The 26,128-nt window shown below is 42.3% G+C and overlaps 1 protein-coding gene across 1 annotated transcript in view; it reads right to left on the bottom strand.

Moving 5' to 3' along the window:
* LOC145362488 (uncharacterized protein FLJ43738-like) overlaps window positions 1-26,128 on the bottom strand; it is a 90,090-nt gene that overhangs the window by 44,962 nt on the left and 19,000 nt on the right. The window contains exons 6-7 of the mRNA XM_080218508.1: window positions 18,788-18,904; window positions 7,845-8,029 (exon numbers count right to left, since the gene is read on the bottom strand). Coding sequence (XP_080074634.1) covers window positions 7,845-8,029; window positions 18,788-18,904 — 302 coding nt within the window. The remainder of the gene's footprint in view (window positions 1-7,844; window positions 8,030-18,787; window positions 18,905-26,128) is intronic.

The following is a 26,128-nucleotide window of genomic DNA, read 5'->3' as shown; positions in this document are numbered from 1 at the left end:
GTAACTATACAAACATTTTGACACAGATATTCGGGCCATGAAATTTGGCTTTACCGCACCTGGTTTCTCAGTGCTACAAGGGTCATTTCACCTTCAAACCAGCGTCCATGGTGTGTGCCAACTTCTAGGGAGATACCATTTTGCTGAGGGTGTTTTCATGCATGTGTTGAGCAGTAGGAAGGACCCCACATAGCACTATTTACCATCAGTTACTTTCTGGTTAATCGCTGATTGATTTCTGTTGACTGCTGCTGCATTTGTAGTATTTGGTTGTTTGTAATGTTATTTAAAGTTGCTGTACTATGGCAAGTGCTGAAGCACTCTGTCCTCACTTGAAGGTTTTTGCACAAGCCACTTACCCAAAGACGTAGGGTGGAATTCTCTGGCCGCGCTGGTCTAAAAGCCAGAAATTTTTGCCTGACCGTCAATGGCATTACACATTCTCCACAACCTGCCTGCTAAAATTCCAGTGGCAGGTGGCATGGGAGATTTCAGGCCATAGATGCAGTAGTTTGCACCCTCTATGCGCTGAAATGAACAGACTTGACAAAGAATAGGACAGGCTGTTTGAAGTTGGAAGAAGAGGAGTAGAGCATTCAGTGAGGGGTTTTAGCTGACTAGTCACTCAGCACTGGGAACAAATAGATGCTTTCCAAAAATAATTGAAAGTTTGGCAAGTGCGAGTAAAAAGCCTCAATGTGTTCTGCACACAGCTACCGTACATAAGAAAAATCAGTGTTAGTAAGGAAACTGTCAACATACTGACAAGCCTTGTTTGATCAAGCCCAAGATGGGGTGCAATGCCTCATCTTGTCAGCTTGGATCTTGTTTATCCCTCTCGTGGGGACCATGAATTGGATTCAATTTGAATTGGGTTTTTGGATGGAGCTTTCGGCTAAGATTAAACATCAGATCAAGCCCAAGATGGGATCCTATACCTTATCTCATCAGCTTGGATCTTACTTGTCACTCTTATGGAGACTTTGGATTGAATTCAATTTTTGAATTTGGTTTTTGAAGCAAGCAAGATTTGCCCAGTCCACTCTAAGCATTGGCTTTATAATTTTAAGGGTGGAGTAAAACATTTATTCAGTCACATCTGGCTGCACTGACCAACAGTTTCTTTGCACTTTCCTTCTTTCCAGGGGGAAAAGTCTGACATTGTGAAAGAGAAGAGATGGTTGAAAAATTCCTTTGAGTTTGAGATCCCAGAGCCAGTTATTAACTTACAGCTGACTCCAAAGGAAGAGACTGAGCTGCTGCCCCTGACCTGTGACAGCAGGTTAAAAATACACCACAAGTCCATGAGGTTGTCACCATTCTGGATTAGCATCTCCCAGGAGTATCCAGTGTGGAGTAAAACAAGCATTTGTTGCTATTGGCCTTCACCATGACCTACATGTGTGAGGCAGAATTTACCATTTACACAAAGGGGAAGGCAGTGCAAAAGTACCAGCTGAATTCTATTATACCTGATGCATGCGTGTTGCCCCCTCATCCTGTGGACCTGACTAAAGTGAGATCACAAGGACCAAGCAGGTTCACCTGTCACATTCAGTAAGTGAACATGGCCTGGGTCAGCCATTTGGTAAAAATGGGGTCCCATTTTTAAAGAAAGTTTGATAAACACTAGGTCCTAGTGTATTCAAGGAAGCATCAGTGAGGAAAAGTTTGGTATATGCTTCAGTTTCATTTGGGCTATTCTCACTGAAATCTACTGCCTGAAAATGCAGTCAGAGCCTCAGAGAACTTGGTAACACTGTACAATGTCTGTGAACGTACTTGTGAACATGAACCTTTGTGTATTCAGCTCCTCACAGGCTGGTGCAGGTGATATGTGCAACATCTCCCAGCTTGCAGCCCATTATTGCGTAAGGAAGGTCATTGAGGGTCTATACTCCATGAGGCAAAGTAAAGTCATGATGCCATAGTCCCAGATGAAAATAAGGCAGCTTGAAGGGGAGAGCTGACCGATGGTGATTTAACTTGAGGATCACCACACCTCAGACAAGGGATAAAGTTGAGAAGTAGGGGACTCCGTGAATAACCTCAGCTGGTACGGGAACTGAACCCATGCTGTTGGTGTCACTCTGCATTAAGAACCAGCCATCCTGCCAATTGAGTCAGTTAGCTCAGTAAACAGTAAAAGTGGAGGTAACCAACACAACCCCTTTCTGTTCAGGCTGTCTGTGAAGAAGTTGTCCAACTGCAATACAGCTGTACGCAACGCTGTTTCCTATTTGCCAACAATGCCACACATTATCTTCCCTTTTATAGATCCATAGAATCCCTACAGTGCAGTATAAGGCCATTCAGCTCATTGAGTCTGCACCAACTGTGATAGGGCATATTATCCAGACCCATTCCCCCACCCTATCACCATAATACCACACATTTAGCATAGCTAATCCATCTAACCTACACTTCTTGAGACACAAAGGGACAATTTTGCATGGCCAACGCACCTGACCTACATCTTTGGACTGTGGGAGGAAACTGGAGCACCTGGAGAAAACCCACACAGATACAGGGAGAATATACAAACTTCACACAGTTACCCAGGACCAGAATTGAACCCGGTTCCCTGGTGCTGTGAGACATTAGTGCTAACCACTGTGCCACCATACTGGCTTTATTATTAACAATTGCATCACCCACTCATTTGTAAAAATAAAAATGACCGTCAGATATGCATTCCAACCCAATGCCAGTAATCTATTGCAGAACAGATTGCTGTGCTGCTGCTGTGATATCCTGAAAGCCCTTTTGGCATCTGTAGCCATGACGTTAGCTGTCTGTCTGAGTCTGCATTGCTGGAAGCTGTGCATGACTGCAGTCGAGACATTGATAAACCATAAAGAGTGCAGAGAAAATTTATAAGGATGTTGCCAGGGTTAGTGAGCTTGAGTTATAGGGTGGTTGGCCAGGCTAGAGCTTTATTCCTTGGAATGTAGGAGAACGAGAGGTAACCTTACTGAGATTTATAAAATCATGAGGGGCATGATACATTGTCTTTTTTCCCAGGGTAGGAGAATTGAAAACCAGAATGAATAGATTTAAGGTGAGGGGGGAAAGATTTAAAAGGGACCTGAGGGGCAAATTCTTCATGCAGAGGGCTAGAAATATAGAGGAGTTGGCCAGTCAGCCCTTTGAACCTGCTCCACCATTCATTTTGATCATAGCTGATCATCAAATTCATTCTCCTGATCCCCCCCCCCCCAAATATCCCTTGATCCTTTTAGCCCCCACAGCTATAGGGAATGAGCTGCCAGAGAAAATGGTTGAGGCAGGTTCAATATATTAAAACGCATTTGGATACATACATGACTGGGAAAGGATTAGAGGGATATGGGCCAAATGTGAGCAAATGGGACTAGCTGGGAGAGCACCATGGTTGGCATGGACCAGTTGGGCCTATTTCCGTGCTGTATTGTTCTGTGACTCTATGACATGCTCTTCCATTTCTTTCTCTGGCACAGCTGCCTGGCCGGGTGGCAGTTCTTGGGTATCTAAAAGGAAAAAGATGTGGTAGGGTTGTCGTGAGGTTGATAAAGTAAGAGGTGTGCTTTCTGCGGTTTGTAAACCAGGAGAGATTGTGGAATAAGTGAGATCTAAGGATGAGGATCTGGTGCAAGTCTATCACCTCAATGGCTCAATAGTTAGAGACCTGTCACTGGCCATAGCCTTCCGTGTGGCTGCTCCAGTGATGCTTCCTCAATGGTTAAGGTGCTGCTGCCTCCGACTACGTGCTTCTCTTTGCAAGTGTTTCAGTGAATGTGATGCAACACGGTAGGGTGATTTTGTTGTCATGTGAGATCAACTGGTAATGCGTACTAGCTGCAAAATGTGAATTCAGAATTATACTATGTACTGGTGAGGTGAAGCTATAAATATTATGGGTCCTTATTGTTGGAGACTGTTGGGTAAACAGTGATAGAGAAATAATGCACTGATCAGTGTCAGAAGCCACTAGTGTGGTTGGTGAGATACGGCATGTGAAGGAATATTTACTGCTGGAACCACACACAAGAGGTTACTGAACGTTCTGTAGCATTGCATCCAGGTTCTCAGGGCTAGATTCCTAGCACTGACTGCTTTCACAAAGTGTGGCTGGAGGGCCTCATGTAGATAGATGATGGTCAGAACTTCCCAGTCGTTTAAGCCAGTGGGATCCTTTGGTCCCACTGATGGTGCACCCCTGCCATGGGTTTCCCAACAGCATGAGGTGGAGTCAATGGTGGGACGCCTCCCACTGCGAGAAACACACCACAGAGAGATCAGAGAATCCCTCCCAATGGCTCTCCTCTGCTCCATCTCTGCATTGAGGCCTCCAATGCATTGTTAGAAAATGTTTGAGCCCGCTCCCTGGTATGATGTGTCCTATGTTTTCTATGTCAAAACTACCATTATAACAGCTTTCAACACATGTCCCAGTGATAATACTTTAAGAGATACAGACTGGGTGTAACTAGGGCAAGTTAGCTAGAACTCAAACTAAAACTCTCTCAATTTTGCAGCCCTTGCTTAGATATGCAGCTATTCAACAGTACGCTTAGCATAGGCTATATGCTACATTCATTTAAATTAGCTTGCAAACCTATTTGTTGACTATGTTGGAAACAACAGATGTGGGATAATCTCATGTCCTCATCTCTGCTTCTGGGCCCTGTCCAATTCTGTGGTCTTAGTCTTCTGCACATGCCCTCACTGTGTCCTCCTCCAATCCTTTCAACAGTTAGCCAAGCAATTCAGGTCATGTACAAATCATTAAGTTGCTTTACTTCACAGATGGCAAGTGTACATATAAAGCAATAATTATGATCATATCATTTACCTTTCCGTAATAATACAAATTGACACTCTAAGCTTTCCCCATTGGTGGTTTAAGCAGTCTGACTTTAAAAAAAAAATAGTTAGTTACTGCCCTCCACAATCTACGTGGATGGACTGACCAAAGCTTGACCTGGTGGCATCCATTTCCACATCTGAGTATTTCTGAACATGCATTTTCCAATTGTGACCTGAGGAAATGGAGTCTTATCAACCTGCTCTAGCAGCTAATCTTCCTGAACTCAAACAAAGCACGTCACTTTAACCAGAATATGCCCAAATTATCAGTGGAATTTCTAAAATTAACTTTCATCGTCTACTGTTTTAAACATTTCATCCAAATGCTAATTTATAGAAGAGTTACAACACAGCAAGAGGCTATTCAATGCACACATCATGTCTGTGCCATCTCTGCAACAACACTGCTCGTCCACTCCCCTCCACCGTTTCCCTGAAAGAATGTAAAGTATTTTTCTTCAGGTGTACATGCAATTCCCTTTTGAAAATAATGACTGAATCTGCCATACTCTTGGTCCGTCCAATGACTAACTATTTGCAGTGTGAAGCTATTCTTCCTTATGTTATTGGTGCTTCTTTTGCCAATTACCTTAAATCAGTCTCCAGTGATCTCCATGCTTCTGCCAATAGGAACAGGTTCTCCCTATTTACTCTGTCTCAGGATTTTGAGCATCTTTAACAAATCTCCTTTCAATCTTCTGTTTCCCAAGGAGAACAATCCTTATTTTTCCAATCAATCCACATGTCTGAACTCTTCCATCCATTCTTGTAACTGTTCTTGTAGACCTTTTCTGTGCCCTATCTTAAGCCTTCACATCCTTTATAAAGTGTGGCACCCAGAATTGAACACAATGCTTCAGCTGAGCCCCAACCACAGTTTCATAAACATTCAATTGAACTTTCTTACTTTTCAATCTATGAATTCACCCTGTGGTTAACCTCACCTGCCATTATTTGCATGCAGCATGACAAGCGTGCAGTGGAAAAAATAAGGCAATTCCTACTCAGGAGGCCTGAGACAGATGTCAGAAGAAAATCTACCTGCTACTTTCTGAGGGAGTGAGTCAGTCATAGGCCTCCTGAACCATTCCCTTCCCATTGACACTCAGACTGTTTGAAAATGAATTCAGCAGGAAAATTCAACCCATTCTACATTTAATACAATTTAAACCATCTCATTTTTAACTACAGAGTTATAGATCCTTAGATTTCAACTCAGATCTTTAAAATCAATTTTTGATATTTTTCAATTGGCTTTTTATGTAATATTACATTTGAGATTTATAAGATTGTTATGTTTTGAGGTTTGCATGACAGGACGCCTTGGTGGTTTATTGTTATAGATCAAAAGAAGGCTTAGATTGTTTTACTGGGAAGAAGGTGCAAGGTATTTAGGCTTATAATGGCAGTCACTGTGTCTTAACAGTGGAAGCTGTGAGTTTCCAAAGTCCCAGAAAAATATCAAGAATAATTGATAGTGAACAGCTGAATTTTAAACTGTCCACTTAGTTCCAAGTGGAAGGAGAGTTGGGCATTCGAGGATGGCTAGTCATCATTTCTACCAAGATACAAGGCCCACATTGCCATGGGGAAGAACACAGAGAAAGCCATTGTAAAGAGCAGGTTGCAGGCTTTCCTAGACTATCACTGAATTTCACAGTGTTTTGAGTCTGTTTGGATTGAGGAGAGAGGGGGCAACTAGAGGCCAAAAAAAGTCTCTATGGCTCACCATACAGAAATGTGTGGGAAGCTCATGGTTAGATTGAAAAGACAAAATTTGTGGAGAGTTGAGCCAATGTGGAAGAATCATCTAGCTTGGGCTAGAGGGAGTGTCTCCAGAAGAAGCAAACCTCACTCTGAAAGACGGTTTTAAGATTGCAAGTTACCAGAGTGAGAAAAGAACAGATGTAAACCCTCGCGAGCCAGTGGGGGGGGATGGTGGTGGTGGTGGTGGTGGTGGTGGTGGGTGGGGGGGGTGCGCTGTGGTGGTGCAACCATGGAAGCCTTTCAAGCATGATGAGTAAGCTGCAGCATTTCGTGAGAATCCACCTAAACAATCACAGATTGCAGAAGTCTAATTGCTCTTACAGCCTTGTATGAACAACATAATAAAGAAACAGCAAACTTACATGGAATTATCCCTATTTGCTGATGGTCAGAAAGGCCCATGCTAAAGAGATAAGGAGTACTTGTCATGCTTCCTCTACTAATTTAGTGATGTATCTGTGAAAGACGTTCTGCCCAAAGTGTCAAAACTATGAGAATGATGGAGTGTTCTCAGGCGTGTTTGGCATTGCGAGCTTTCGACACTCAGTGCACTGAAACAGCCGTAACATGGAACACACCATTATGGAGGCTCCAGGTGTGTGGCCTGTCTCAAGTAGCCACAACTGTGCACCATTAAGCAGGAAGAGCTTCATTTAGACACTAACAAGGTACTCACAGCCAGTCACACCAGGAAGATGGCAGTGTGCAGAGCAGCCCCACACTTTACAGAGGGAGAGTTAGGACAGCTGCTAGATGCTGTGGAGGAGAGGCAGGTCATCTTGTTGCCCCAAGAGGGCAGATGAGCCTGGAATCAGGACAGCAATGTGGCCTGGGAAGCGGTCTATGTCACCTAGACATAGCAGTAGGCAACGTTAAGATTGAAAAATAGATCAGCAAGAGACCGCAGGTGAAAGCAGTCACTGTAGTTAGGGATAGAATAATTGGCAATGTAGATAATTACTATTAAATGTTATTGCATTCATCTATCTGTGACCTGCCTCCCACAAGGAAGCTTGTGCCCTGACCATAGAGGCTCAGTGTTGTTCTCCCAATTTCTCGCCCATTTTACACAGGACTTTTTTGAGAAAATTCTGCCCAGTGTTTTGGGTCATCTGTTGCAGTAAGTGTCTTAAAACGTGAAACCCTGATGCGTCCTGCTTTCAGCTTATTAACTGGTAGCTCAAATTTATTTTTCAAAATTGTTTTCCATCTCAATGGGTCAAGCTTACCTCTAGCACCTGGAGTGGTAAAGGTGTTGTTGGCATTGAACTGGCTGAAATAATACGAATGACCATTGGATTCAATTCTCTCTCCAATTCCTCAGACATGAGTGATTTGTCCACTGACACAGTGAAAATGGCATCCAAAATTCCAGGGACTGAGTCATCCATTTTATTTGTAACTGATTTATCTCCTGGAGGTGGAATGAAGAGAATCATTATCAAAACCACTTAAATTAAGTAAGCTAAAAGGATAAGCAGTGAATCAGAGTTACTTGGAGCTTGGCAATTTCAATAGAACTGCTGAATAGCGAGAAATACTTTTATTTGAGCAAATCATCGACATTTCCCGCAGGACATTTTTACCTATCATATAGAAACAAGAAGCAGGAGTAGGCCATTTGGCTTTTTGAGCCTGCTCCGCCATTCATTATTATCATGGCTGATCATCGAATTCAATATCCTGATCCCCCCTTTCCCCCATATCCTTTGATCCCTTTAGCCCCGAGAGCTATATCTAATTTCTTCTTGAAATCAGACAATGTTTTGTCCTCAACTACTGTCTGTAGTAGCGAATTCCACACATTCACCACTCTCCTCGCCTCTGCTCTTAAAGGTTTACCCCTCATCCTCAAACTATGTCCCTTGGTTGTGGGCTCCCCTATCATCAGGAACATTCTTTCTGAATCTACCCTGTCTAACCCTGTTAAAACTTTATAAGTTTTACGAGATCTCTCGCTCTTCTGAACTCCAGTGAATACAATCCTAACTGACTTAGTCTCTCCTCATATGATAGATATGCCAACCCAGGAATCAGCCTGGTAAACCTTTGCTGTACTCCATCTACAGCAAGGACATCCTTCCTCAGGTAAGGACACCAAAATTGCATACAATTCTCCAGGTTTTGCCTCACCAACACTCTATATCCTGACTGATTCTTTGCTAGAGCAATCCAAGGCTCACATTATTGCTTTTACTTCTTCTCATAATCCTGCATCTTGATCTGCTTCAAATATTAAGTATTTATTTAATGTTTGGAATTCTCAAAACAATATTTCAAGAGCAAAAGCAGAAAATGCTGGAAAATCTCAGCAGGTCTGACAGCATCTGTGGAGAAAGAACAGAGCAAATGTTTCAAGTATGAGGGATTTTACATCAGAGCTTTGATGAAGAGTCCTCCAGACTCAAAACACTCTCTCTTCTCAGATGGTGTCAGACCTGCTGAGATTTTCCAGCATTTTCTGTTTTTGTTTCAGATTCCAACATCCGCAGTAATTTGCTTTCATCTTAATACTTCAATAACTCTTTGTAAAGGCATCTCTCCTCAATTTCCTCTTATTTACTCAGTACAAAACCATCAATTTTAAACATAAAATAATATTATATGACTTTTGTTATGTAAACTGAATTACTTTTCTGCTCATCAAGTGCTTTTGAACGTATTTTTTTCTCTTGCCACTTGGCGTCAGCAATAAACATTCCCTGGTTATGTCCAAAAATCTGCAGCTAGCTCTCCACCCTCCTCTTTGCCATCTATTTGCCATTGCAACAATAATCAGAAAATATGGGGATTGTCTTCCATTTATACTTAATCTCAGCTCTACCTCTGATACACCACTAGCAGGGAGAGAGAAACTTGGTGAATGACTCGGGAAGCGGTGCTGAGCACCAGGTCCTGAGCACCAGGTCCTGAGAAACTCCACCCTAGGCTCTTAGAAGAGATGGCTAATACATAGTAGATGTGCTGGTGATAATTTTCCAAAATTTGCTCAATTCTGAAAGGTTCTATCAGACTGGAAATTAGCAAGTTTAATCCCTCTATTCAAGAAGGGAGGCAGAAAACTGAAAGCTATTGGCCAGTTATCTTGACAGTCATTGAGGGGAAGTTGTTAGAATCAATCATTAAGGTGATTTAAAGCTAAGCATTTTGAAAAATTCAAGGTAATCTGAATGGCAACAGAATTCTGAGGTGCAGAGGGATCTGCACATTCTTGTGCCTGAATCACAAAATGTTATTACGCAGGTACAGCATGTAATCAAGGCGGCTACTGGAATATTATCTCCCATTACGAGAGGAATTGAACATAAAAGTAATGATGTTATGCTTCAGTAATACAGGACATTGGTGAGACTGCGTTTTGAATGTTGTGTGCAGTTTTGGCCTCCTTATTTAAGAAAGGATGTAAATGTCTTGGAGACAGTTCAAAGGAGGTTTACTAGTTTGATACCTGGAATGAATGGGTTGTCTTATGAGAATAGATTTAAAGGCTGCGCTTGTTTCCATTGGAGTTGAGAAAAGTGAGGGGTGACTTGATTGAAGTATATAAGACCCTGAACAATCTTGACAAGGTGGACGTGGAAAGGATGTTTCCTCTTGTGGGTGAGGCCAGAACTAGGGACTACTGTTTTAAAATTAGGGGTCACTCTCATAGGACAGATATAAGGAGAATCACAGAATTGTTACAGTGCAGAAGGAAACCATTTGGCCCATTGTTGCACCTCTCCAAATGAGCATAATGGCTTAGTGCCATTCTCATGCCCTTTTCCCTTAACTCTGCACATTGTTTCTACTCAAATAATTATCTTGCAAGGCTCAGTGGAACCTAACTTTCCAGACCCAAACAGTTCGCTGTGTGAAAAAGTTTTTTTTCACATTGCATTTGCTTCTTTTGCAAATCACTTTAAATCTGTGCCCTCTCTTCTCAATCCGTTTACAAGTGTAGCAGCTTTTCCCTCCATACTCTGTCCAGCCCCCTCATGACTTTGAACATCTCTATCAAATCTCCTCTTAGCCTTCTCCTCTCCAAGGAGAACAGTCCCAACTTCTCCAATCTATCTTCATAATTGAAGTTTCTCAACTCTGGAACATCTCCAATGCCTTCCCATCTTTGTCTCTCCGAGGGCTGTGCAACTTTGAAACTGGTTGCCTCAGAACGCAGTGGGGTCACTGAATATTTTTAAGCAGAGGTAGATTGATTCCCTTGTCAAACAAGAGTCAAAGGTTATCAGCTGCCATTAAAACCTGGAGGAAAAATATGTTCCAGCACAATGCTAATAAAATCAAAACCACCTTCTTTGGTCACTACCAACACATCAACTTCTATGGCCCATGTTCAATAAATCTCCTCGCTATTACATCAGATTGGGTCAAGCAAGAAAGCATTTATATAATGTCTGTCACAACCAAGGGATATCCCAACGTGCCTTACAACCAATGAAATACTTTAAGTTCAGTCACTGTTGTGGGAAATGCAACATTCAGTTTGCAGCCAGTCATCTGCCACTTTATGCTGGTTTTAGTGAGTTTTAGACTGTCAAAATGTTAATGAGGCCCAGCTGTTAAAATGGACCAGATTTCCCTCAGAACCTTCCAGATGAGGGGTCGGGACACAACTCCCCCTGTCTTCTGCCTGAGAATTAACATTTTGACTTCATGATCCAGTCTGTTCCTGTTGATTTTGTAATTATCTCTCACAATGTGTTCTTGTTCTTAAGTCCATTCCTGACCACAAACTTAACCAACTTTTAAACTGGTTAATAGATAGAGCATAATTGATTGCGCTGGTGTTGCATCCTAAATATCTATTGCTATTGTAAATAGAACAATTGCTTCTGACCTTTTACCTTGCTCAAACTTTGTAAATTTTGCACTTGGTCCTTTATGTTTTTGCCCATTTATCCAAATTAAATTATCCATTTGTTGGTGCATTGGAATAGGTTTTCAGAGAAAACATGTTTAGTTTTGTAAATCTTCAGAACAGAGTGCAGCCATATTCGAAAATACGCTGTGAATTTGGAACAAATTTTCATAGCTCGCATATGTACTCTGACCTCCCTAGGTGCAGGACTGCCAATTACTGTTGGGTCAAGCAGCACTTTAGTGAAGATGAGATGCCTTGGCAAGGGAGGAAGGGAACATCGATAAGTTATCACGCTTCAATACTCCAATAACCGGCCAGAGTGCAGCACTGTAGAGAATGTGGAGGTGTCTGTCGCCTCCTCGGAATAAAAAAGCAATTCCACAGATGAGAGAGGAAAGATTAACCAAAACCAGCTTGAGTGGCAACTAAATTAACAGATGATGGATTAAAAATTAAATCCCCACTTAGTGCATCATCCACTTTTCTTCCAGATTTGGAGGCAATAATAATTAACCAAACAGCTAAGTAATTGCAATAAAATTAGTTGCATCTTTAAAAGTACCGGAGATATAAACAATGGGTTCCCAAATCTCCAGAGAATTAACCTCCCACACAAGAAATACAACCAGCTGTATGGACCAAATGCAATACCATAGAAGTAAAGGTCATGGATGAAAGTCAACATGCGCATAGTTGTTTTATTAATTAAATATGCTTACTAGTCTCTCAGCATTTTAAAAAAAAGATTCTTATCCCATTCTTAAAGTAACAAGCCAGTGCACAGTGTGGATCGGGTAGACCTGAATTCATCTTCTTACTTGCCCAAAAATCAAATTTAAATTGAATCCAATTCATGATCCCATACAACATCTAAGCTGATATGAAAAGACATTGCACCCCATCCTGGGCTTGATCTGACTGACGTTTGACTTAGCCAAAAGGCTGAGAAGCGATGATCCTGGTTTCACCTCTTCCAGGGTCTGTTTTAATGAAATGATTGTGATGTAAATGAAGTGACAATGATTGAAATTATCTGTCACTTGCATAGATGGCTCCATTGTTATAAATGGTGCTTCAAAAATCGACAGAAATATTCTGTGTATTTATAATGGAGCAATGGCTTCTACCCACAGCACATTCACAAGTCTGACTGAGCCATAGGTAATACAATGACTTAGTTTGTAAGAGGCACATGTTGATCAACTTGTGAGAATTTTGATGGTCAATACATGTTAATAATTCTTCAATAGCTCCTAGGGCCAATTAGACCCTGACAAGGAAGTTTGCTGATGGTGGGCACAGGATTTCAGCGAGCACAACCTGCCATTAAGCTTAAAACTGTCTGAATTTTCCACAGCCTAACATTTTTGTTTTTGCAGAAGATATTTGTTCCAGCTGAGTAAGATAGTTGAGGAAAGTTAAATTTCTAAATGGAAGAAGGAATGTTCTGAACCTGCCATGGAGTTGCTTCTGGAGGAGGTGGAGTAAAAGAAAGCAAGAACTCATATTGCTCAACTCGTTGCTTCCTGCACTACTTGGAAGGCTGTAAGCAGAAAGGCTAAATGCCAACTCCACGTGCAAGAGTTGATTAAGCAAATACAGAAGTTTTTAAAACTGGCAAAAAAAACATCAGTTCCTGATATTAGTATGTGCGCATAGCGTACATGTCACAAACTATTTATTTAATACAATCCAACTTGACCAAGAATGCATATGAACCGCAAGCAACCTTTCACTGCTTTTATGTATATGTTTGCTGATGCAGCACACACTTTCTAGCTACTGCTAAAACATGGTGGGTAGCACAGTGGCAAACACTGCTGCCTCGTAGCGGCAGGGACCCAGGTTCGATTCCTGGCTTTGGTCACTGTCTGTGTGGAGATTGCATGTTTTCCCCATGTCTGTGGGATTCCTCCGGGTGCTCCGGTTTCCTCCCACAGTCCAAAGATGTGAGGGTTAGATGGATTGGCCATGCCAAATTGCTCCCAGTGTCAGGGAGCTAGCTAGGATAAATGCATGGGGTTATGGGGATAGGGCCTGGGTGAGATTGTTGTTGGTGCAGACTCAATGGGCCAAATGGCCTCCTTCTGCTCTGTAGGATTCTATGCAACAAACAGAAAATTTCAGAAGTTGTGCCTGGATTAAGCACTAAGCATTAGGGAGGAACAGCATCAGCAAGAGAACAAGAAAGGCTACGTCATTGGTTCACAGGCTAATTTGGATGTAGGGCACTTGAATGATAATGTTTGTGATCTTCAACCTTTCACCATCTCACCAATTTTCAACCTCCTTACAGAACAAGACTGAACAAAGAACAAAGAAAATTACAGCACAGGAAGAGGCTCTTCAGCTCTCCAAGCCTACACTGACCATGCTGCCCGACTGAACTAAAATCCCTTACCTTTCCCTCTACTCCCATCTTATTCATGTATTTGTCAAGATGCTCCTTAAAAGTCACTAGCGTATCCGCTTCCACTACCTCCCCCGGCAACAAGTTCCAGGCACCCGCCATCCTCTGTGTAAAAAATCTGCCTTGTACATCTCCTTTAAACCTTAAACCTATGCCCCCTGCTAACTGACTCTTCTACCCTGGGAAAAAACTTCTGACTATTCACTCTGTCCATGCCTCTCATAATCTTGTAGACTTCTATCAGGTTGCCCTGCAACCTCTGTCGTTCCGGTGAGAACAAACCAAGTTTCTCCAATATCTCCTCATAGCTAATGCCTCCATATCAGGCAACATTTTGGTAAATCTTTTCTGTATCCTCTCCGGAGCCTCCACGTCCTTCTGGTAGTACGGCGACCAGGATTGAACACAATATTCCAACTGTGGCCTAACTAAGGTCCTATAAAGCTGCAACATGACTTGCAAATTTTTAAACTCAATGCCCCAGCCGATGAAGGCAAGTATGCCGTATGCCATATGGATCAGTGCTGGCACCTTTGCTGTTTGTAATATATAGAAATGATTTGGAGGAAAATGTAACTGGTTTGATTTGTAAGTTTGTGGATGACTCAAAGGTTGGTGGATTTGTGGATAGCGATGAGTACCATCAGAGGATACAGCCGGATATAGATCGGCTGGAGACTTGGGGCAGAGAGATGGCAGATGAAGTTTAATCCTGACTAATGTGAGGTAATGCATTTTGGAAGGTCTAATACAGATAAGAAATATACAGCAAATGGCAGAACTCTTAAGAGTATTGATAGGCAAAGGGATCTGAGTATTCAGGTACACAGATCACCGTAATGCAGGTGGAGAAGGTAGTCAACCTTTTCAGCTAGGATGTATTGAATTTACTATAATGGATATTGCATCTTTTTTTGGGAGAAGGCAGAATCATTGGAAGGGGTTAGACTATGGCATCCATCTATCAAAACCTCAAGAGGATTATGTGGCATAAGTCTTACTATCTTTAGTTAATTGGGGAACAGTGTTTGTGGAGGGTTTGCCCAGGTTTGGTCAACTCCAATTTTAAATTACAGACGGCAAGGACACCAACCCCTAGCTGACGGGTTACTTTTTAAATAAGCGGGCAAAGCTCCAATTATGTCATCAAGTCATGCTCTGCTGTTTTACGCAGAGGCTTGAACAGAGGCGCAGTGATGGTAAAACCCACTGAGAACAGCAGCTATGGTCAGAAGAGAAATGTGAAACAAGTATTTATGTTCTTGTTGTATTATCTTTGTAGCTCCCCTGGGCCCCACAAGGCAACAGTGGGCTCACCTGCCCCCAGCTTCTTGTCCCTCTCCTTGGATTCTTATTCCAGAGCGCTTATACAGCTATGAGTATGCTGGGTCCATAGTGGTAAGCTCATGTTGTCCAATGTTAACAACCAGGCAGCCAATGACAGCCTAGCCATACGTCCAAAAGTCAGAAGCAGAACACTAATGAGATACAGCCATTAAATCTGCTTACCCAGCCCACACGTTTTACTGTGTTCCCCTCCGGGCCTAAAATCCAGCACTATTTTATATATATGTTATATATATATATATATATATATATATATACGCATGCTTAGATATACTTTCTGGTTATTTTATGCCAGTTAAATAGTTACCACATTTAGATTAGTCTGGTTCCTTTTAGGTATATAATATTGCTTTCACAAGCGAACTCTTCTCAAGGTTAACTGCTTTAGCAATAACTAAAAGTTCACATCAAAAGAAAACTGTCAAGCAGACGGGCCAGGTCTGGTACCAGTCTGCAAGTAGTTATTAAAACTTTCCAACCTTACCTCCTGCAGAAGACTTCAAAGTCATGCAGTAAACACAGCCTCAAAATAAGCATCATTAAATCTTTAAAGAAAGGCTGAAGAATTTAGGAAGTGCGGCATGTGTTGCTAATTTGTCACAGGATGTGGGATAATGCTTGTGCGTTCTCTTTGATAAAAGTTTGTATTTTTATTTCAGTTCAACGAGAAGAACTCCAGCAGATTATAAAGGATGGAGTTTGACGTTAATACGTCTGAAATTAATGCCAGTGAACAAAAAGAATGTCTTTCGCTCCCCCACTATAGAATTTAAAGTTGCATTACTAATTTTGCTAAAATTTCTGTGCCAGGATGAAAATACAGTGCATTAGTATTTAGTTGAATAATTGTAATCCCACTGTAAAAGTTGCTCAATTTTTGATGTATGCTTTAAAAAGTGAAGCACAGACACCATGACAGATATTTAAATATAATGCATTTCATTTTGGCAAAATCAACTGCAACACAACAGCGAGACATACAATTATGCAAACTACATTATGTAATCAAAGCACATTTAAATGTAAGCTAAAGAATCCATTATTTTAAATACAAAACTAGTTTTTGTGTCTAAAGTTGTTATCAATGTTATCTTTTTACGTTAATATAAGCATTGCCGATTCTGATTGATGCAATTGCAAGACAACTCATTTCAACAGCATCTGCTATATGAACTTCTATTGCATTATCTTGTCATCTCAATGGAATGCCAAAGCTGCACTCAAAAACGTAAGAGATGTTTGATCTAGTTGCTTTGAAAGCAAATTTTCCAGCTGAGGAATTGAGGCAGAATTGCCTTAAAACTAAGACAATAAGAAATGTTTGTTCTGAGATGGTCCTCCTGATCTGCGGACTCTAGGTGTGATTCTTGGTGAACTGGACTGACTGTAGTTAGTGTTTGCTTAACATTTGTTTATCAGTACTACACCTGAACAGGTAACAGAATAGTCATGTTGCTTCTGAGCAGGGTGTGTTCCAATCTCTATCAAGTCTAGCACATGACTGATTGATGTTGATGATACAACATCATTAGAATCATATTAACACATCCCTTCTGTTGGTAGGAGCAGTGAATCGACCCCCAAACAGCGGTCACACAGTTGGAAAAGATATAAACCAGCAAATAATAGGAGCATGTTGAAAAAAAAAAGCAATAATTATGGGTGACTTTAATCTTCATATTGATGGGATTAATCAAGTTGGAAAGGGTAGCTATCACAACAAATTCATTCAGTGCACTAGGGATAGGTTCCTGGAGCAATATGTCATGGAGCCAGCTGGCGAACAGGCCACCTTGGATCTGGTAACGGGTAATGCGGCAGGTTTAATAAATGACCTCAGAGTAAAAGACCCCTTAGGAAGCAGTGATCATAACATGATAGAAATTAATATTCAGTTGGAGCATAAGAGACTCGGGTTGGAAAGAACTGTATTTAACTTAAATAAAAAGAATTGCAATGAAACGAGGATAGAGTTAGCTGAAGTGGACTGGACAGATAGATTAGCAGGAAAGATGATAAAGCAAGTAGTGGCAAAAATTTAAGGAGATAATTCATAACTCTCAGCAAAAATATACCCCAGTAAGGGTATATTCCAAGATTCCAAGAGAGTAATAAACTAACTATGGCTAATGAAGGAAACTAAGGAGAGTATTGAAGCATATAAAATTCTTACGGACTGCTAAGATAATGTTTCCCCTCATGGGAGAGTCTGGGACCAGAGAGTATAGTCTCATAATAAAGGGCATCAATTTAAGATTGAAATGAGGAGGAATTTCTTCTTTGAAGGTTTTGAGTCTTTGGACATCCTTGCTGCAGAGATCTGTGGGCGTTTTGTGTATATTTAAGGCTGAGATAGATTTTTAATCAGTAAGGGAATCAAGGGTTAGGGGGAAAAGGGCAGGAAAGTGGACGTGAGGAAGGTCGAAATCAGCCATGATCCTACTGGTTGGAGGAGCAGGCTCGAGGGGCTGAACTGCCTACTCCTACTCCTATTTCTCATGGTCTTAACTCTTTCTATTACAAGTTAAAATAAAAATTAAGATACATAGAGAACATTGATATGTAGTAAAAGACAAATATAAAATAGGGAAACTAGGAAACTACCCAAGTAAAGCAGAGCGAATACTGAAAAAGCGGAACTGAGATTGCGTTATTGCAGCCGTAATTCCGACTTTTCATTAAATTAATAAAGCTACTCCTATCAATTTGTAGCATATTATTACAATGTTACAATTTGTTTCAGCATCAAAGCATATTTCTTCAAAAATGGCTAGTCAAGGGACTATCCTAAAGATGTCAGTGGTCTAAGGATTAATTAAATTTGAGGCATATCCTGCTGTTATATTAATACAGGTCACACAGCTCTGAATTAATATTGTGCCAAAACTAACAAAGGAAAATTTTGCAATCTCATTTGTCTCATCTTCAGCTCAAAATCATAACCAGACTATCAACCACAAAGAAAGACAAGAATTATTCCAGTTAGTGCACAAATCCCACATGGAAAAATAAACACACTAAAAAGTATTTTAAGAATTATTTCAGTTCGTTAAAATAAAATATTTTTCTTCACAAGGAGGGCAATTACATAAAGCGGAGGAAGATGAAGAAGACTGTCAGTTGCATAAACAGAGAATATAGCATATTCTAGGATTGTAATAATACACATGTTGCATCTCTTCCCTCTTCCCTGGGCAGCATGGTGACTCAGTGGTTAGCACTGCTGCCTCACAGTGCCAGAGACCTAGATTCAATTCCAGAGACTGTGTGGAGTTACATGTGTTCTCTCAATGTCTGTGTGGATTTCTTCTGGTTGTTCCAGTTTCCTCCCACAGTCCAAAGACGTGTAGGTTAGGCTGATTGACCATGCTAAGTTGTACCTTAGTGCCAGGCGGATTACCAGGGTACATACAAGTTTACAAGGATATGGCTTGGGTGGGATTATTGTCAGTTCAGGCTCAATGGGCCAAATGGCCTCCTTCTGCACTGCAGGGGTTCTATGATTCTATTCTGTACCATTTAAGATTACTGTACTATCATCTGCACCCACTCACCTGCAAGAAGAAGCCTCGTGTCCAGTTTTATCACACCTGAGATGTATTTGTCCACCCCTTTCTTTTTCTGCTCTGTTTTGTGTTGAGTTTTCTCTTTGGCCTTTTCTGCTGCTTCGTCTGCAATGAAATCTGGGCATCATTAGGCACAGATAGAGTCACAATATTCATTGCTTTACCTATACAACTTAAGAACAATCAGAAATTAAACCTTATTTGTGCATTAAAGGGAACAATACTTCTGATACCAACTATCCCTCAACACTTTACAGACCAGGGGAGAAAAAGCATTGCCTGCTTGATGAATGGCTTGGTTTTATCTTTGTACCAGCAGCCTGCTGGAACTGCCCTATTAGCTTTTTACAAAACAGGAAAAAGCTGTTCAGCTGAGGTGGGACCTATTGAGCAGCTCCCAGAGTGCTGAATGTCAGGATGCTTCTTGGTCCCACCAATGTAACTGTCACCAATCTCGTATAGTATTATTGAGGACACTCTCCATTTTAACCACAATAAGAGTACTTATCCTTATGAGCACCTGGTATGTGGCAGTAGATAGGGGCTGTTTAGCTTTTGGACTCAACCTGGCAGATCACCAGCAAATGTTTTAAAATATATTCCTTTTCATTTGTTTGTGGGATGTGGGCGTTGCTAGCTGGGCCTGCATTTATTGTTCACCCCTGAGCAATTCCTAAGAGTTGCTGTGGATCTGGAGTCACGTGTAGGCCGGACCAGGTAAGGATGACAGATTTCCATCCCTAAAGGACATGAGTGAGCCAGATGGGGTTTTAAGACAATTGACAATTTGCCGTACTTACGCAAGGATATTTTGGCCTTGGAGGGAGTGCAGAGGAGGTTTACTAGGATGATACCGGAGTTGAGGGGGTTAAGCTATGAGGAGAGGCTGAATAAACTAGGCTTGTACTCGTTAGAGTTTAGAAGAATGAGGGGAGATCTCATTGAGACGTATAAGATGATGAATGGGATGGATAGGATAGAGGTGGAGAGACTCTTCCCGCTCAGAAAGGACAGTAGGACTAGGGGGCACAGCCTCAAGATAAAGGGGGGGTGGTTTAGAACGGAGTTGAGGAGGAACTTCTTCACTCAAAGGGTGGTGAATCTCTGGAATTCTCTGCCTGTTGAGGTGGTGGAGGCTACCTCGCTAAATATTTTTAAGAAGCGGGTTGATGGGTTTTTGATAAGAGAGGGGATTAAGGGTTATGGGGAGACGGCGGGAATGTGGAACTGAGCCACGACAGATCAGCCATGATCTTATTGAATGGCGGGGCAGGCTCGTAGGGCCAGATGGCCTACTCCTGCTCCTATTTCTTATGTTCTTATGACGAATACTTACCATCAACCACCACCCTCTGTCTCCTCTCCGCCAGCCAATTCCTAATCCAATTTCCTAAATCACCCTCAATCCCATACATCTGCAATTTCTGCAGAAGCCTTCCATGGTGAACCTTATCAAACGCCTTACTAAAGTCCATATATACCATGTCAACTGCCTTACCCCCATCCACCTCTTTGGTCACTTTCTCAAAAAACTCAATAAGGTTAGTAAGGCATGACCTACCCTCCACAAAACCATGCTGACTACCTCTAATCAATTCATTACTCTCCAAATAACTATCCAAATAAGGATAGAGGTGGAGAGACTCTTCCTGCTCAGAAAGGACAGTAGGACTAGGGGGCACAGCCTCAAGATAAAGGGGGGGCGGTTTAGAACGGAGTTGAGGAGGAACTTCTTCACTCAAAGGGTGGTGAATCTCTGGAATTCTCTGCCCATTGAGGTGGTGGAGGCTGCCTCGCTAAATATTTTTAAGACGCGGGTTGATGGGTTTTTGATAAGCGAGGGGATTAAGGGTTATGGGGAGAGGGCGGGAATGTGGAACTGAGACACGACAGATCAGCCATGATCTTATTGGATGGCGGGGCAGGCTCGAAGGGCTAGATGGCCTACTCCTGCTCCTATTTCTTATGTTCTTATATTCTTACAATGGTTTCATGGGCATCATTTGAGTTTTAATTCCAGATTTCTTATTACTGAGTTGAAATTTCACCATCTGCCTTGGTGGGATTCGAACTCAAGTCCTCAGAGCATCATCCTGAATCTCTGGATTACTGGTCCAGCTACAAAGAAACAAGAGAAAAGAAACCTTTCTCTTGAGCAACTTTACACAAATCATATTGGGACTATTTTACCTTGAAACTGCATGATCCTTCAACCATTATTGCAAAAACTGGCAGAAACGCCCTAAACTGCAGTGCCATAAAGTAACAAGATTGGAAGGTTCTTTCCAGAATTTCCATAACAAATTTGAGAACTGAAGAAACTGCCAAGTAATTCCCTGTAGGGAGGGAGAGTGAGTGTCTGAAAGTGCCGATTCCCATTCTACAGTGATGTTGGGAACACCATGTGTGTTTCCCTCTCTCACAATCAGGATGGCAGCATATCTGCTTCCTCACCACAGACTCAACCAATACCAAGCGATGGAAGAAAGCCAGCTTCGTCAGACTGTCTCAGCAGCAAATGAGGTGCTGCAATGTGCAGCTCTGAAGGCCCAGCTAGAAGAATGTAAGGATCACCATAAGGGTAATAGAACACCAACTCTACCAAAAAGCACCAGGCAAGCAACTTGCAGGTGAGTTCATGAACCCTTTGAGAAAAATAACATGGCTGTCGCTTCTGAGCTCCCCAGAATCAGCTGAAAGACGCGCCAGGGAATTCCTCCCTCAGAGCTTCCCAGGTAAACATTTGCACAGTAATTGGCCAGAAAAGCCAAACTCCTCTGCACAACTGCACTATGCTGTGAGCCACCTAAAGATGCAATTTAAATTGCTAATATCAGAGTTGCAATAGTGGTTACTCCAAAAGGGTCAGAATAATTGAAACTTCTGGGTAATTATTTTGAACACTCAGATTGATCTCCACACAAGACTTACCCCCACACCCTTGACCCTCTAGTAGACTTCCCCACACCCTGACCTTCAACCCCTTCCCCCAACCCCCAAGATGGGACAACTTCTTCCCACCTGTGGACCCAGCTTTCAACCCTGGCTAGACTCAACTGCCCCCCTCCCCAATCTGACCTCTCCCTGACCCACTGTGCTCCACCCGCTGATATGACACGATCTGATCCCCAACCTGAACCGCACCGCTCCCCCCCCCCAAACCAACCCAATCCCCTCTCCCCCCAAAGTCATTTCTCTCCCTCTTCCCCACTGAATCCCAGCCTCCCCACTCCATCCTGAACATCCAATTTCCATTGCCCCCCCCCCAATCCCCCTCCAGGTGAGGGGGTCATGTTCTCCCTTTACTCCGACTCTCTTAGATTTTGACACTGGGCTTTAGACAAGACAATTGCACTGCCTGGATTTCAACAGACCTGAGTCGGAAGGTCAGGCGAGATAGGCAGGTAGGAAATTTGGTGTAGGCAGCTCACCATCACCTTCTCAAGGGCAACTAGGGATGGGCAATAAATGCTGTGATGCCCAATTCCCATGAATGAATATTAAAAAAAAACTCACTAGCTTAGGCTGCTCATCACTGCGCAAAGGTAATTATTTTAACATCTGGCTGATGAAGTACGAGCTTCTCCTGCACTGCTACACAGAAGTACCCAAGAAAGTTGTTCTTGTCTTATGGGCTGGATAAAGCCTTCTACAAATAACCCAACCTGCTGCTCCTCTTCCTCCTGCTGTTCATCCAAAGGACGCAAGAAAATCACAATCTGTAATAAGCTAAGACAGTGGGGATAGGGGGTCAGTGGCAGGGGGTGGTGAGGGAATGAAGGAGGCTGGGGGGCGCTTTGCTCTTGATCTGCAGAACTGGGCCAACGTCTCTGTGAACAGAGGCAAGCTTTTTTATCCTTCACTCCTGTAGTGGGAGATGGCAGGTCAAATTCTCGGCCATCCTGCCCTACAGGACATGAAAATCTCACCAGTCAGCACTGTCAGGACAGAGGTGGGATTGCCACATCGAGAAAACTCCCAACTGCTGATTTGCACTGAAAATCCAGCTTCAGCTAAATTTATTATTCTTCACTTACTTGGGAACAGCAACAAGGCTAAACAGGTTCCAAAGATTCACAAGGTAAAAAAAAAATTAAAGTCAGACAAAAGTTGTAGCAGCTACAAAATGAAACACAGCCAAATGAAGAAGTCTTAACTGGTGCAGCAACAATAATCTCTCCCTCAACGTCAACAAAATGAAGGAAATTGTCATCAACTTCAGGAAGCATAAAGGAGAACATGTCCCTGTATACATCAAGGGGGCCGAAGTAGAAAGGGTTGAGAGTTTCAAGTTTTTAGATGTCCAGATCACCAACAACCTGTCCTGGATTCCTCCCCCCCATGCCGATACTATAGTCAAGAAAGCCCACCAAGGTTTCTCAGAAGACTAAGGAAATTTGACATGTCGGCTACGACTCTCATCAACTTTTACAGATGCACCATAGAAAACATTCTTTCTGTATGTATCACAGGTTGGTATGGCTGCTGCTCTGCCCAAGACTGCAAGGAATGACAAAAGGTCATGAATGTAGCCCAATCCATCACGCAAACCAGCTTCCCACCCATTGACTCTGTCTACACTTCCCACTGCCTCAGCAAAGCAGCCAGCATAATTAAGGACCCCGTGACATTCTCTCTTCCACCTCCTTCTGTTGGGAAAAAGATACAAAAGTCTGAGATCACATCCCAACCGACTCAAGAGCAGCTTCTTCCCTGCTGCTGTCAGACTTTTGAATGGACATACCTTGCATTAAGTCAATCTTTCTCTACACCCGAGCTATGACTACAACACTATATTCTGCACTTGTTTCCTTCTCAATGAATGGTATGCTTTGTATAGTGCACAAGAAACAATACTTTTCACTGTATGTTAATACAGTGACAATAGTAAATCAAAATCAAACCTTAAGCAAAGACATGAACCTGAAAAATATTGTGCATCTAAGGATAAGAAATTGAGTATCTATATTTTTTAAAATATCAAAGAGTACCAGAGGTATGAAGAGGGCTGTGATACAAGTTTAGTGTTCTTACTGTTCCATAAACTGGTTGTTCCATGGTCATTGCTAATACCATTATAATCCCTTGTTCTATTAATTTAAAATTACTCCGTTACTCACTTTACTGTCTACAGGTGCTAAACTTGCTAAGATAATTATTTTAACATCTGTTAAGTTTGAAATGCAGTTTTGGATAAACTGTTGCCTGTCACAGTAGAAGTTGTCAGTCAATGCCATTTACATTTTTCAAAAAAGATTTAGTCTCAGCTAAAGCCGAGCTATACAAAAACAATTGGGAATGACTTTGCATTCAGAAGCAGAAAGGCTGTGATCAACATCGTGTCTCATTGGGTATTTTGCATTTGTTGGGATCATGTTGTTTCCTGAAAGGAATCTTTCCTTCAGGGGATTAGCCAAGCTTCGACAACAACTGTTTTTTTTCCCCTTTGAACAGGATGTTTCAATTGTCCTGTGGCTTGTTTAACATAAAAATGAGGATGTGTGCACTGCTAAACAGCACAGTTCATTTGTTACTGCCGGCCAATTCCCAAACGCTGTGGGGATTTCTTTATCCAATTAATGTAAAATGTCCAGCCTTTCAGATCCCAAATTTTAATAAAGTAATGAAAGAAATATGTCCCCCCTTTGAAGCATTTTTTAAAAAAAATCTTGCCTCACATTCATTTACTGGGAACTTACATTTTACTTTGCATTTTGATAACCAATTAACATCTCCCTAAAGTCAGCTATTCACTATGCCATCATTCTTTGGATATCATTATTATAATGTACTTCATACTATTGAATTTAGAAGGCTGTCTGGCCCAAGGGTGTCACAGTGGCACAATGGTTAGTGCTGCTGCCTCACAGCAGCAGGGACCTGGGCTCAATTCCTTGCTTGGTTCACTGTCTCTGCAGAGTCTGCATGTTCTCCCTGTATCTATGTGGGTTTTCTTCAGGTGCTCCCGTTTCTCCCCACAGTCCAAAAGATCTGCTGGTTAGGTGCATTCACCATACTAAATTCTCCCTCAGTGTACCCAATAGGCACCAGAGCGTGATGATTAGGGGGATTTTCACAGAAACTTCATTGCAGTGTTAATGTAAGTCTACTTGTGACTAATAAATACACTTAAGTTTATCACTCATTTGCTCCTTGCCTTTAAAATGGATGGCTCCATGGCCAACAGCTTGTGGGAACACAGATAATTTGGTACATCAACTTGCCAGTAGCCTTGAAGGATCACCATCTGTGTCACGATATTCTCCTGGCTAAAAAAGTCTCCTGAATACATTTTAAGAATTCTGCAGCTGCTATACCTTTTACATGAGTTTTATCCCAGTTAATATTACAGTAGCAGAAATCCCCTCCTGGAAGTGCCCTAACATTTCTGCAATTTGTCTATATATTTGTTCTTCTATCTTCCGTTGTGTCTAGGGGATGTAATATACTCATAATAACATGACTGCCCCTTTTTTGTTCCTCAGTTCAACCCATATGACCTCAATTGATGCCAGTTCCAGCAGTCACCCCTGTTAATTGTTAAATATCAATTGAGTTTTTACAGGTAGAGGGCATTGATTTGATGGTTATTCGTACACATTTACTGACACAGCCAGTGAATGGAGTCAGGAGATGCTGTGGGCTATTCTCCCATCTCGCTGCGCTGCTTTTGTAGTGCAGCAGGTCAGGAAATTTGAACAGAGGCCATTTTGGGAGCTTCCTGCTGGGTGCCATGGCCTCCTTGAGTCTCCAAGTGCCAGATTTCCAGCGCCATCAGTTCCGTGCCAGAAATCGGTGCAGAGCTGCATAAATCACGCAAAAGACAATTTAAATACAATTTAAATCCCATTAGCAGGCCTAGGACTGAAATCTCTGGGCCCTCTCAACTGGTTTACTCCAGTGGGGTTTAGTATAGTTCCCCACTTGCGAGGAACTGGTGACCCGATGTAGCTGGAGTGAAGAGGGGGCCTATCGAGGCTCTTCAGAGGGTTGGACGTCGGTGGTGGGGGGGAGCCCCCGGGACATTGCCATCTTGATTGTGCCAGCTGGGTCCCCTGACACAGCCCAAGGGGCAAAGTGCCAATGCGCAGAGGACACCTTGGCTGTGCTCACTGGGCAATGGACAGTACCAAGGTGGTGGAGCCTAATGGGCTGGCAAGCCTGATGGGGGTAGGGGTTTCACTGTCACTCTGCATTTAGGCTTGGTGACAGAGAGAGGGAGGCCAGCGATCAGGACTGACCATCAGTGGGGTGGTGATCAACCTGCTGGGGTGTTGGGAGAGGGGTCATAACTGCAGAGGAAATAGAGGCGGGCTGGGGGCAGAGTGG

Source organism: Carcharhinus amblyrhynchos, chromosome 3 (genome assembly GCF_965287045.1).
Source record: "Carcharhinus amblyrhynchos chromosome 3, sCarAmb.v2.hapA, whole genome shotgun sequence".
NCBI lineage: Eukaryota > Metazoa > Chordata > Chondrichthyes > Carcharhiniformes > Carcharhinidae > Carcharhinus > Carcharhinus amblyrhynchos.
This window is presented reverse-complemented; position numbering and strand designations above follow the sequence as displayed.